The 15052-nt window shown below is 33.7% G+C and overlaps 1 protein-coding gene across 1 annotated transcript in view; it reads left to right on the top strand.

Moving 5' to 3' along the window:
• Positions 1-4842, top strand: part of LOC145682380 (meiotic recombination protein DMC1/LIM15 homolog) — a 39231-nt gene extending 34389 nt beyond the window's left edge. The window contains exon 8 of the mRNA XM_081753973.1: positions 999-4842. Coding sequence (XP_081610099.1) covers positions 999-1068 — 70 coding nt within the window. The 3' untranslated portion in view covers positions 1069-4842. The remainder of the gene's footprint in view (positions 1-998) is intronic.
• Positions 4843-15052: the final 10210 nt, after the last annotated feature.

The raw sequence follows: 15052 nt of genomic DNA, 5'->3' as shown, positions 1-15052 counted from the left end.
CAAATTCCTAGACAGAATTCGCGACGACAAGAGATTTTAAACTGAATAATAGCACGAATTCCCTGCTTTTAGTCGACATTTAATTTCTTCGTGAATATGATTTTCGTCTGTTAATATTGATCCTAGATATTTGAAAGTATCCACTTTATCAAAAGTATTATTCGATATTTTAACGCATCCATAATTTGCCGTATTACGATCACGACGAACTTCCATGTATTTAGCTCTCTCTGCATTTACTTCTAAACCCATGTTCTTGCAAGCATTTAATAAGACCTCTGCATTTCTTTCTATCATTCTCCTATCATCCCCTATTAAATTTACATCATCAGCATATGCCATAACCTGGTGAATACCGTTCAACTCTAGGCCATGGTTGCTATCCTTTATTTTCCTTATAGCGTATTCAAGAGCAAAGTTGAATAATAATGGCAACAACGCATCTCCATGTTCGAGGCCATTCTCGACGTGAAATCTCGTGGAGAAAAATTTTTCCTACCTGGACTTTCCTTTGGGTTTCATTTAAACATATCTTAATTAATCTAATTAGCTCTTTTTGTATTCCAAATTCTGCAAGAATGTTGTACAATGCCTCTCTCCTAATTGAGTCATAAGCCTTTCTAAAGTGAATAAATAGTTGATGTACCGGAGTATTGTATTCCCACTTCTTTTCGAGTATTTGTCGAATGGTAAATATTTGGTCGATAATTGATCGATTTTGTCTAAATCCGCACTGATAATCTCCAATCATTTCATCTGCGTATGGGGTCAATCTTGCTAATAGAATGTTTGAAAGGATTTTATACGAAAAAATTAAAGGACATAAAAAGAAAATTGACTTCATTTGTCATGTTGATCTGATCTTGACGTTTCGAGTGGTAATCCATTTGCAATGTGGCTTTTGTTGATAATTCTCCAATCATAATTTCTAAAACTAGTTTTCTTCATTCAAGATTATTGTTTTTCTAATAAGTGTTTTAAATTCATTTCATCCCTAGTCCTGATATGCCTGAAAACGAAGCGATGTTCAGCATAACAGCCGCTGGAATAGCAGACGCCAAGGAATAAGTTAGTACGAGAAGAAGATGCTGTTTACATTGTTTCAAATATGTCGAGAACAATATGAATGTTGTAACTCTCATAGATAGTGTTTTCTTGTTAATCAAAATAGTTTATCAGTGTTTTCTGTTATATTTACTTAATATGTCTTCTTTGTGTAAAATAGTGATGACAGTATATATTCACGATCCAAGAGAAAATGTGTGAAAGCAGCTGACATTTAGAGCTGTAGCTGAATTTTAAACTTTGGAGAAGTGAAAATAAGATTTTGATTTTGCCATGTGCATAAGAGGTTTTCACTTTCTAATACAAGACTTCGAAGAAACATGTATAAATATCATAAACGTATCCGTGTATAAATATCATAAATAAATATCGTAAACATTTTATATCCACCAGTACAGAATTGTTCGTACTGTAATAAATTAAATTATGTGGCGTCATTGTTATCATGAGATAACTAGTATCATGGCATACATTTCAAGAGTTGTGTTATAGTTAGTTACGTTGAGAAACGTACGCAGTTAAAGAAGATGTGAATCATGTATTGGTTTTATCAACACTAGTTCACAAAATACTAAAAACTGTGAAATATTTGTTTACCTCTTACGTATTATGTGCTATATTAGGTATATTCCGTAACTTATTTTCCTTATGTTCGTAATCAATGAGGAATTCATTAGTTAATTTATTGATTTCCTTTATATTGCATGAATAACAAATATTATAATGTTAAAGTTATCTGTTATTTTTTTTTTTTTAAAAAAGTATAACATGTTTGGATGTGCATGTAAGTTATAACAATAATTCGGAGTACTAGTGTCAGTTCATCAGAGCTATTTTCTTTCATAATATATAATCTATAATTATTACAATATTGCAAGCGGCGATAATATTTAATGAGAAACAAGCCAAAAAGCTAATACTCACCGCAAAAAACAGTAGAGTTTTCTTCTACATGTAGGAAGTGCTTGCGGAAGAACCCTTCTCCATCATCAGCTTAATTAAAATTCAAAGAGGATTAAAAAAAAAAAAAAACATTATGGAGAATGTAGAAGGGCAAAAAATGGTTAAAAGGATTAAGAAATGTAAAACATAAATCTTCTGTTAAAAAATTAAACACATGCGAATAGGAACTCACTATCATCGTTCACTGCTGTTCACTGTATTTCTTTCCTTGCTTTCCAGATGGCGAAAGTATGTAGTAAAAAGATTACTCTAAATCATATTTATTTCTCCGCTATCTAAATTGAGTATGGGTTTCTCTTTATGAATGTAAATGAGTCTGATTTTTCGTTCCGTTGCTGTTTTTGCTTTCTCAGTTAAACATGAATCTACGATGTTATGGTAATAATCTCTAAAATGCGTTGCCAGACCAGACAGCTGTTGCAGACTCCAAGATTTTGATGTACGAATGTGTTCAGTTATTCTAGTGCAAATGTTCCTTTTTGCTTGACCTATATGTATACTTTATCACACTGACATTTTACCCGATAGACGCCAGTGCTTTGTAGAGGATCAGTAAAAAATGCCTTAAAATTTGTTACGTATTTGTCTATAGATTTGGGAGGAACTTCTGAAATTTTGATGGTTTTTGCAGAAGAATTTTTGCACAAATCTCGACAGAAGATTTGTATTTTACATTTCTTAATCCTTTTAACCATTTTTTCCTTTTCACATTCTCCTTCATGGTTTTTTTTTTCTAAATCCTCTTTGAATTTTAAGTATGCTATGATGGAGGAAGGTTCTGGAAAAGCGCTTCTTACATGTAGGAGAAACCTGTGCTGTTTTTGCACTGAGTATTAGCCTTTTTGCTTGTTTCTTAATCAATAATTACTTTATTTCTGTATTCGAGTAGTAATTATTGAGTATTTATATAGCGTTGTATAGGTATTAGAGTTTCCTTAACATTATTTCCTATATTGTATTAGCAATATGCAATGAACAAAGAAATGAAAATGTTAAGAAAAGTGTTGCCAATAAATGCCCTATATTTATCGTAATACTAAGCATTATGAAGTATGAGTGGGGATATAAGAATTGAATGAAGATAACCGTATACTTAATTTATAATCTACGAATAATTTGTCTATCATATGTCCATTCACAGGCACTGTGGAAGGGTTTCTTTCAAATTTAAATAAATTGCACATTTTAACTATATAATGTTAATATTTCAAATGGCAACTATCTGACGAGTTTACTACAATATAAGCCATTTATCTGATTGTGTTGCAGCTTTCTGAATAATAATCATATTGTTGTCGATGAAGAACAGCAGAGCTATCTTGCTAATGAAGTTCGCGGTAGTTCGTCTTTAGGGAATCATATTTGCTATCAATAACTATGTTCATTATCTATAACAATTTTAAATAAAAGGCTTTGCAATTGTCAGGTGCAAAATAAACAAAATGCATGTACAAGTACTTCATGTTAGTTCATTATTTTTATATTTTAACCATATCTAATGAAGTGAAAATTTGGAATGAGACTGCGGTTGTTGTTATAATTCTAGCATTATTTTTTTTTAAAAAATAGTTTTTTAATCTATTTTGTTATTAAGTAAGTAGACTAGAGACACAGTATCGCCAATTGCTTTATTTAACTAAATAGTTATTAGTTTTAACTGGGTACTAAACTTATTTCGTGGATTAAGATTATTTTGACACATTCTTCTCCAATAATATATTCGATGCTTCTGTTACTACCTTCTTCAGAGACAAAGGTTTGTGTATTTGTAAATGCAACTAATATCATCCGAAGCAACATTTACGTGGTATATTTTTTGACATAATAAAGTGAATTATAAAGTTAAAGTTTTATTAATTTCTTTGACACTAACGTTTTAATGCATCTTGCTTAATGAAACGAAGTTTGTTATTTATGTATACTTAATGTTTAGTAATTAAATTCAATTAATTCAACAACATTAAAATATTCCTTCGAATTTTTAGGAAATGATAGCACAAAAAAGTTTCTCTAGTCTAAACAGACGACGAACTAAAATGCTTCTGTCGTCCCGCTGTATGTCCGTAAGTTGTGTAAAATTAAGCAGAAGACCGATAATTTTGATCAGGCAACACAGGAACAATAACTATTGAGTAAAATATTAGATACTGAGTCAGAGGATCGATCTCTGATGTATTTTGTGCTCTATTGTTTTCTAATGTATTCAACATTTAACTGCAGAATGTGGAAAGAAAATGTACTGAATTCAGTGTAGCATTTTATTGCGTATTAAGTTACTATGTGTCAAAAAAGAAACATTATCCATTAGTATTACACACAATGAATGATGGATTACTTTTATCGAATTAAGATTGGCATACTACATAATGAAATTGTGAAGGTAATGTTTCTTTTTATAATTAAATACCGGTAGTACTTAGTTATTGTACATTAGTTATTTTCATCATATCGTTTTGACTCGATAAGTCCTCTTTATTTTCTCACAGCTACGTATTTTTAGCCCAAGGAATATAATAATAATAATTTTTTGATCTTAAGTATTATTATTATCTGTCTTTTATAATAACTTTCGAAACCACAAGCTTAATATGTTAATAATTACACATTCGTCGATATAGAATAGCTAAGCTATCTTGCTTACAGAATACTGCAGTAGTTCGTCTTGAAAGTATCACAAATGCTATTAAAACAACGTTTATTATTTGCAAGTATGTTAATAAGAAAGATTTGAAATTGCTAATGGATAAATAAGAAAATGCATATATAATTATTTTGTATTAGTTCATTATTTTTATATCTTAAGTCATATCTAATTGAAATAAAAAAATAATAATTGAATGCGACTATGATTATTGTTATAATTCTGATATTTATTTTATTTAGTGTTAGTTTCCTTACTAGTTAAAAAAGTAGTTTATCTTGATCCATTGGGGGACTACTTTCGAAATCTCGATAAGCAACTTTATACCTTTTATTGGCCCTCAGGCTTACAATAGCATCCTCAGCATAAGTATATTTATGATTTACTGTTGATATTTTATAACATTTCAGCGACTATAGGAGAGAAGCAGGCATGGTAAGGTTTAAAAAAATCCAATTCGGGATTTCAGCGTATTTACACGTTTAATAGCTCCTACATGTCAAAAAAAAAGGGACTTTTGGGTGTGTGTCGGTCCATTTCGATGTGGTAAGCTCGCTTAGAAGCTACAGCTAAAGTTCCCAACTGGCCGGTATTTCATCGGCCTGGACGGAAATTGATATTATTTTGATTTAAGGCCGATGACCGGTACAAACTTCTTACCAACTCCATTATGACCCGTATTTTGAAATCTGTAATCCAGATTAAAACATCGAACATCGAAATTCTTCAGCAGTGCTTTTACAAATACAAATTCCCGTTGTATTATCCATTAAGCGATATTTCTTTTAATCTATGGCAGTTTTTTAAAATTATTTATTTAACATAAGAAATTTGATAACATTTTTTTTCAACGTTATTATATTTGATATATTTGATATATGAATTATTTTATCTTGTGAAACATTGTTTTCAACAATAGAGACAGAAGTGTATAATTTGTCATAATTGTACAGCATAAATATAGTGATAAATTTAAATTGTCCATCGATTGTTGGCAAATATCTGTTACGTATTTCGTTAGTACAGTGTCTGTTGCATTGTTTAGTTTCGCGTCCCTAGCTGCTGCATATGATAATTTTCCTTAAAATTCCGACTTCCTTTCCTAGGACTTCTTAAAGCACTTTAAGTTTAAAGAGTAAATTTCATTTTTAAGTCCAAAATTGTGACGTAAAGATTAATATACTTTTGTTCATCTGTTTTGAGAATTTTAAAAACGTGCCAGTTACTGATAAATAGAATAAAATGATCAATACCGACTTCAGCTTCTCATTTTATCACAATGTATCTATTAAACTAACTAGTTAATGAACTAAGGATATGCAGAATAAAGACGCTCTTGCACTTTTGTTCACGATAGTACATTTCTTTCCCATGGATAGGTCCGAACAGAAATACTTCACACTTAGACCTATATCATGGGGAACTTTGAGGGGATACCGGTAATTTTATTTTCCAGAGTTGGCAACCCTAGGCTTCACCGTTGAAAGTACCTGAACTAAGGTTTTTAATACAATTCTCTAAAGAGAATTTCGAATTTTCTTCCTACCCTGAAAATAAGAGCAATTTACTGAAGTATGATGTCTTCTTCTTCTTTTTAAAAAGCCATTTTCTCGAGAATGGCTTTAACGACTTTATTGTTTTCCACAAATCAATATTTTACTAACAGCTATGTAATAAGACTTTTTAAAATATATTATTGAGTTATGAAATAAGACTTATTTTGACATGTTTAGATTATTTTTAAACATAGATCCCATCAGTTTCTTTATTGACTTGGTAAAGTGGTACACAAAATTCACAACGCGGGCTATTTGTTAATAGAATATTCAAGTGAAACTCTCTCCAATGAGTGTAAAACTGTAATCCCCGTTTATTAAAAAAAATCCTTGCAATTTTCTGTTTAGGAAACAGTTCCAAATAGTTTTACTCAGCTTTCCTTTCGTCAGTCTGTCTATATGAGGATGAAAAAGAGAAATAAAATCCTAAAGTACAATTGGAAACCTCCATTACATAAAGAGAAACAGTAAACTCTCGATAAAAAAATGTCTAGAGAAATGGATGTTTGAAGTACACAATCCAGTTCATTTATGTCTAAATGATGGAAATAATGTCGCAAAATGAGTTTCATCTTTAGAACGAAGACAGATACGTGAAAATTAGATAACGATTTTTTCTTTTAAAAAAAAAGTTCAAAAATTGATAGAAAATATTACTTTCGAGAGTAACTCAAACATTACAAAATGTTGAAAGCAGAATATCAGACACCCATATTAAAAGATTAGGGCATTCTGCCTTCTACTATAAGACAGTCACTACTTTGCTTTCACAATCGCTCGATAATCTTAAGAAAATGATTGAGAAATATGATATAATTGTTTCTTTAAAATGTAGATACAGCAATATCATACAAGTGTTTAGAAAATTATATGCATGCTTGAAAACCATATGTTAAATCTTTCGGAGCAATAACTTTTCCATGGCCTTTAAACTTTTTATTGACGTACAATCTATAGGGTTATTATAAATGATGGACCCATTTTTTTTTAAATGTAGTAATTAAAGTACAAATCCAAAATGAACAATCTTTATACCAATGGAAAGAGGAAGATTGAAAGCTTCGGTGGGCAATGATGGTTCCCGAAGTGGCCGGTAGAGTTCGCGCGGCAATAGGCCGCCATTCGTTTTTCTCTCATTTGTGAGTGAGATGGCTACCGTGGAGCACTCCTGGCCACCGAGATCTCCTGATCTCACCCCATGTGACTACTTCTTATGGGGTTATGTTAGGGAAGCTGTTTACGTTCCACCTCTACCAATAACTCTGGACGATCTGCGGAACCGTATCATAGCTGTCATGCACTCAGTAACAGTAGATACACTTGCTCGTGTGTGGAACGAGTTCAGCTACTGCATAGATGTTTGCCGTGCAGCAGATGGTGGACACATTGAACATTTATAATGTATTGCAAAAAAAGCTTTGAAACTTCCACTTTCCATTGGTATAAAGATTGTTCATTTTGGATTTGTACTTTAATAAATACACATCTTTAAAAATGGGTCCATCATTTATAATAACCCTGTACACTGCACTTACAGATTAACCCAGGAAAAAGTACTGAATAATATTAAATATTTAAAAAATAATTGTAAGAAGAATCAATTCCCTCATTTCCTACGCAAAGAATTATCCCTAGTAAGACCTTGCCCTGTTCCACTAGTTTTATAATAATAATAATAATAATAATAATGCCACAAGAGTGTGAAGTTACACTGACAATTTCTACTTCAGCTTCTGTAATATTTTGAAGAATGAGATGGTTAGTATTAGTAAACACCACTATTATATCCTTTACGTGTTATGCTAACAAAGTTAGAAGTTCAAGGTTACTGAATTCCAATGAAATGATGCCAAACATTTGTTGACGTAAGAATCTCAAAATGAAATTCACACAAAACTCAGTGAAGCAGCATTTTTCTCTTATCCGAGAGAAACATTGAATTTGGTATACTATAGGCACATTGTAAAAGTCTCCCAAAATGAGTATTTCTTCGTAAGAAAATAATGGTTTCGTGTTTGGGAAGGAAAATCATGTTCGATTTCCGGAGGGTGCTTGTGAATTCCCATTCCATGGTAAACTCTGGTGAACACATGTAAGCACTTGAGTCCTTTCCAGTATTTCTAGTTCGGGTGATCCAAAAGTTGAATATACAGGGTGTTAGTAAACTATACCGACGAATTGTAAGAGGTAAACCTAACATAAAAATACGCAGAAAAGTACATGAACCTGTGGAGAAAATTGATAGTTTCAGAGCTATGGCCATCGAAAACCTTGGAATAAATAAATTGCAACACACGTTATTTCGAACCAGTGGCAGATCCAGCGGGGGGCGATCGCATCACCTACCCCCCCCTTAAAAGAGGAAACTTTCTTATTTTATATATAAATAAAACCCATCACAGAGTTTGCAGCTCTTAAAAGTAGCTTTAAGAAGTAATATTACAACCCACCGCTCCCCCAGAAGTCCGTCCTGGATCCGCCCCTGTTTCGAACACGAGGAATCATAGAGTTGTGGTCCATTTCAATTTAAAGAAAATCATTCACCATCCAAGCATAGACGGATCTAGAAGATAAAAACTGGGGGGTCAGCCACAACCCAGACTATGATAGGTATATCGTGAATTTACTATGAGCTTTCACAAATATATAAATAATAGCTTAAATTATTTTTATCACCCAAAAAACTAGGAGGTCTAGGCCCCCCGGCCCCGGGCTAGACCCGCTGCATCCAAGATGAACATTTCAGTAATATGCAACGGGTACGCAAGGGATTTCCACAGGGTATAATTCCCAGATATGTTCAACTTAAAGGTAGGTTCAATATAAGCAAAAAGTAAGGATCGACAGCAGTGAACGCGGAATCCATCGAAAGTGTTAGGAGTGCCCAGCTCCACGTTCTCTCATTTTTTATAATAATTCAGTCACTGCGATATTTTTCACGCTTTTAGATGGAACTAACTTCGAAACTGTGACACTTTTCCCCACACACTCAGATGAACTTTATTTTCTTATTTTGATGTGAAGTATCACTTCTTAAAATTTGCCCGTATAATTCATTAACACCCTGTATATACTGACGGAAGAGCATTTAAGTAGAAATCCACAAATCTGACATTCCAAATGTGTTGTGCAGAGTGCCCAAAACTTCAGTACTCACTGCAGTAGCACGAGTAACCACTCTGAACGACCGCACAAGCCGTTGTTCGAGTAGGCAGCCGATCGTACAGTTACTGAATAGTGTCCAGAAGACGAGACGAGACGAGAAATAAGGTTGTCTCGCCCCGTAATTTTTGTTAGAAATCTTGTCTCGTCTCGTACTGTCTCGATTGGTGTGCACATGTTTTTCTTTCTTTCTTTTTTCTAAAGATGTCCAACGATGGTCTCGTGTCCTGCAAAATTTGCATCAGATCAATAGAACAGTTTAAAAGAGAAAGACAAAGATGCGATTGGCACTTTTCGGGAAATAATACTGTGACAGCGAGGCAAAAGAAGATATGTTACATTTAGCCAAAAATCGTTTGTATATCAATTGTTTTTCAATGTTGTTCCGTATCTTGACGCAAAATTTGATACATCAACGTCATCCATCATTTAGAACATTTCTTGAAGTCATCGACAGAATTTTTATTAAGACTATTTAACCGACTCAAGATGCAAAACGAATTGATTTACAAATTATTTTTGGGTAAATTGACATCAGGGTTTTTCCTTCCATCTCCCTTAAAATAAAATTTTAAAAAATCCAAGCCGAAGTTCATAATTCAGCCGCAAGATGACGCTAAATTGCTGCAACTAGTGTTATCTTGTGGTCAAATGTTGAATTAACTGGTAGGTGGAACGACCAAAATTATGTACACTATTTTGTGTGTGTGTGTGTTTAAGGTTTAGTACAATTGTAAGATAATTTAGTATTTTCGCTCCTAATAAAAGAAATATTTTGTTTCGTTTTATGCTACATATGAATAAGAATATGGGGCTTTACAAAAAGAGGTTATGGCCATTTTTTAAAAAAAGAGTAAGACTCTTCATTCCAATGTTATTGGAATTGAGTACGTGCGCCATATTTGAGTTTTAACCTATTGATTTATATGGGAACTGGAATTTTATCGATGTGATTTTACTAATTTCTTCAAGTCTAGTTGTTTTATTGTAAACTAGAGAAGTATATGGCTTCGCACGGGAAGAATAATAATTTTCATTTTCTCTCTGACCCAAATTTCAACTTCTCATGTCGACCGAAAGTAATTGTGATTTTGTCATTTTATGTAACTTTCCAAGGAATACTTAAATAGATCTGAGGAAGAAATCAGTGGAATAAAATATCAATAGTCTAGATTATTTCGAAGAATAATGCCCCCGAGAAATCAATCAGCTAAAAATAAAGATAGCACATGTATTCAGCATCGTTAAGATATGTGTGGCAGTTTTTGAGCCACCATTCCGCAAGAGCACGGTCGATCAGAAAAGAAAAAAAAATGGCGTAATAATATTTCCCTTAGTGTCCTCTAAAGCTAAATCAGATTTGGTAAACATTGTTGAGAAAGCCTAGAAGTAGCTATAGACGTAAAATTGGACTGTAACATCTTTTTGCTTATTCAGGTGAATAAATCTCGTTAACTACGAACTGAAACTAAACAAGAGATTTTTTTCCCTCTAAAATAGTAGTTCCCAACATAAGGAGCAAAGGAAGAGCAAAGGAGCGCAAGCTACTGATAGAAATAAACTACATTCGTAATTACAAAAAGTACGAATTGTATTTTAAAAAAGGGTGGCGTTAAATAATATACCGCACAAACACAAATTAACTATTGAGTAATAACTGTGGTTGCATTAAGAACAGAGCTGATAGAAAAGTAATACTGCACCTTGGTATGCAGCAGTCTTATTAGAAACAAATATAAATTTATTATTATTATTATTATTATTATTATTATTATTATTATTATTATTATTATTATTATTATTATTATTATTATTATTATTATTATTATTATTATTATTATTGAAGATTTGAGAATTTAATGCTGCATCTGAAATCGCAAGACTTGTTAAACCAACGAGCAGCAAGGAAGGAGGTGTGAGCTGTGTACACAATTCACGAAGGGAGCGCCAAGTAAAGAAGGTTGGAAACCACTGCTCTCAAAGGACTGCAATTGTCGATATTTCTCGTTGTTTGACTGACTGAACGCGATATAGCATTTTGTTCATAAAATAAATAAATTTGAAATTACTCTCGTGTTAAGAAAGTCTCCTTGACATTTGGTAGCTGGCATTGCTATCTCCATAGACGCTTCCAGCTCAGGGCCTTTGCAAATGAGTTATCTCCTTTAGTGGAATGTACACAGTGGGCGTTTGAAAGAAGAAGCTTAGTGTAGGCCTATCAGTGTAACATGTTTTCTCGTTTTCGTTCCAAGCAGAGTGAGTATGTGGCTCCAATCACATGAACTGGTTTTACTCTTTGAATCATCTATCTGTGACTAAAATCTTCTTTTCATATTAATATCTGCATAAGCTCCACTTACATGTAGGAGAATTAATTAGCCATTACCCAGTGACATCAGCAGTGACTCAGACGCAAAATCATTGAAAGTGCAGCAGGCAATTATGACGTCACACACGGATAATATGACGTAGTCAGGATGCTGTAGGTCATCGAACAAACTTCCATGATGACGAGTGGTCCGCATTAAATCCATGCTTAATATAATCTATAATATTTGTGTTTGGTATATGTAGATCATGACGTAGCATGTTATAGATTCACGAGTTAGGCCTTCATCACAAATGATCAAAAACTTGAATTTAAACTATATATATTGGTACAAAGAACCAATACATTGGAAATTCAATAATATAGTGTAATATGTAGTATATGGATGACCATTTCCTAAATTTTATGATAGGCTACCATACTGAATTATTGAAATATTTATTTATGAAATATCTATGAACAAAACATTTCAACTGATATATATATTTTTTTGTTTAAAAAGAGAAACTAACCGCTTTTTAACGAAATTGTCCGGAAAAGAACTGATTTTTCAAGAAAAATAACTTAGGTCATGTTGTTGGTTTCTTAATGAAATATTCCTATCCGAGAATGGCCACCATTTTATGTATTTGTGTTTAGTATTTCATAATCTATTCCAAAATTGCCTGGTCCATCCAGGGAAAAAATGTCTGACACCACCTATGTCTAGAGTGGTGAAGTTTGTGACCAATGACCCGAAAGACCCAGAGGTAGTCATACTCATAACCCACCAGACTCGGTGACCCGGGTAGATCCATGACGCGGAGTGACACAGACAGACTCGTGACTCGGACAGACCGAGTCTGATCCGGATAGGTACGGTATGATCTGAAGACGATGAAATATCGTCATTTACACGAGAAATATGCGTGAGACTTCTAATGTAATTGTAATAAATACGACTCTATCCTATACCTCTCTGTTCCCATTCTTTCTTGCCTGTTGTTTACATCTATATCTGTGTCAAAGTCTTGCGCTGAAAGATAACTACAAGGGTTTTCATAGTATTATCGCATGAGAATGACAAAAAAAGATAAGCTACCTATTTTTCCTATTAATAATCGTCACGATTAATCGAGCGAACCAGCAAAATTTTGTCGTTTAGAATATAGAAGATACGAGTGCAAACATTGTTTTGTTAAATCTTTTTGCACAGTCTATGTTATTATTTTTCAGTACAAATAAACATGAAATTATATTTGAAATGTTCAAAGCATGGTATCTTGATCAAGAGATCAGTATCGGACTGGCCAAGTTGAGAGCCCTTGGCGCTGGTATGTATAAAGTTAACACGTCAGTTGCAAAACATGGTGACAAAATCATATTTTCTGTATTGAATAAATATGTAATAGAAAACAGGTCACAAAAAAGTAACAATAATACTGAAATAATCATTACAACAATACATTTTCCAGATGAGAACCTGGAGAGGGGAGTTGAGTAGTATGTATCAAGAATGTTATAAAATAGCTATTTTATAACATCTTTGGTATGTATGAACGGTGTACCCATGAGACAATAGGTGAAAGCGAATCAGCGCAAGGGCCCTTTAAGGACTAGAGAAAGTTTTTGTTAAGTACAAAGTTTTACTGGCTCACGGGGCCGTACTGATATGAGCAAAGGGGGTCCGAGAAGACTTCTGCCGAAAAGACGAACTTAGGCTTCCCCAACCTTCTTGGTAAGAAGACTTAAGAAAGCATTTGCGATTGCGTAAATTCGACCAAGGCCTACAGGTCCTGCGTCTCGTGATCCCTGCGGGGTGCCTCGGGCCCTTGGCGATTGCCAAGTAGCCAACGTGGCCAGTCCGGCACTGTAAGAAATGTCACACCGTGAATCAAATAAATGAATGTTCGAGCTCGAGTAGTAAACATGACTAATCAGCCATAAAATTCTGCAGAAATGCTACGAAGCTGATTCCGTGTCGCCTGGTCTGTTTAGGTCACTGGGTTTTTTCGATTCATTTTACGTGTTTGGGTCTTTGTATTTACCCGGGCCTGAGAAGCGAGAACTAGACCCGGATGACCAGGACAGAAGTCGTGATTCAATTCACCCATGACCCGGTCATTTTTTCATTAACCACATTTATGGTTTTAAAACTAAAGTCGCAGCACTTTGGCCAGGTAGACTATTGCACTGTTATTGTTTAAAATTGTAGAGTTGTATTAAATTAATAAATTGTCTGCACTAAATAATTTTAGTCACGCACAAGTCGCAACCAAAATGGCGCAGGCATAAATCCGAACCTGCCTGCACTAAATGATATATTGTTACAAAGTAAATCCACTAAAGATATCTACGTACACGCTATAAACATTGAGTACAAATAAAATAATCAAAAACACTAAATAAAATTATTGTACGAAATGGGATTTCGAGATGGTTCACCAAACCCTGACGCCATCTTCTCTCTAACCCATAAAGATTTATTATATTCACCCGTTCCTTCACTGGTTCACAGAAGATAATCATAGAACATTGAGCAAAAGTATCATTTCACTTCATTTGCTAGCAATAGACTATGCGCTCTAGGCCAACTGGAATAATGAAGTAAACACGTCATTTATGTGAAAATATTCATTCAGGGAGTTGTGCACGCCACTTGAAGGTTATTGTAATTCTCTTCGAGAAACTTTCAATTTTCTGAAAACTTTTACTCGTGCAGAAGCGTCTAATTTCTCATCTTTTAATGAGCACAGAATATATTGAGATTATCATCTCATTTTTATGCGAGCACAGATTCACTCCGATAATCATTTGCGATTGTTGGGAACTCTCTCATAGCTTTACCAGATTCAACTTCAAATCTAATTTCACTTTCTTTCTCTTCAGTTTATTGCGTCTTTTATTTGCTAACCAATCTTGAACGTACTTTAGAAATTAATTTGTGAATTCAATTACAGTATCGTTTGTGGGATTTCTGTGCACGAGTTGGATGTAGCTTGCAATAGGTTATCTGCTGCTGCTCTAAAACAAGGAATGGAGTCACTTAAAACTTCCAGAAACCATTCATCGTCCAATAAAGAGAGAAGAAGAAGGGGGAAAGTATGTTAATGCATACGATGGATATTCATTATTCATTTTGTCTGCTACTCTCTCTCTCACTCTCTCTCTCTCTTTCTCTCTCACCCCCCTCCCACACACACATACACACAGACAATCCTAAACATAAGTTGCTCCAAAACTCTCGAACAAATGCTGTGAATATAGATGCTTGAATTAATTTTCGTTATTGATTAATAGAAATGAAATCTTTGAGTTTTACTCCGACAGTTTTGCTGGCTAGGCTAAAAGAGACGG

Source organism: Thermobia domestica, chromosome 3 (genome assembly GCF_964235325.1).
Source record: "Thermobia domestica chromosome 3, izTheDome1.hap1.1, whole genome shotgun sequence".
Taxonomy (NCBI): domain Eukaryota; kingdom Metazoa; phylum Arthropoda; class Insecta; order Zygentoma; family Lepismatidae; genus Thermobia; species Thermobia domestica.
The sequence above is the reverse complement of the archived record's forward strand: the minus strand, read 5'-3'. Positions and strand labels throughout refer to the sequence as shown.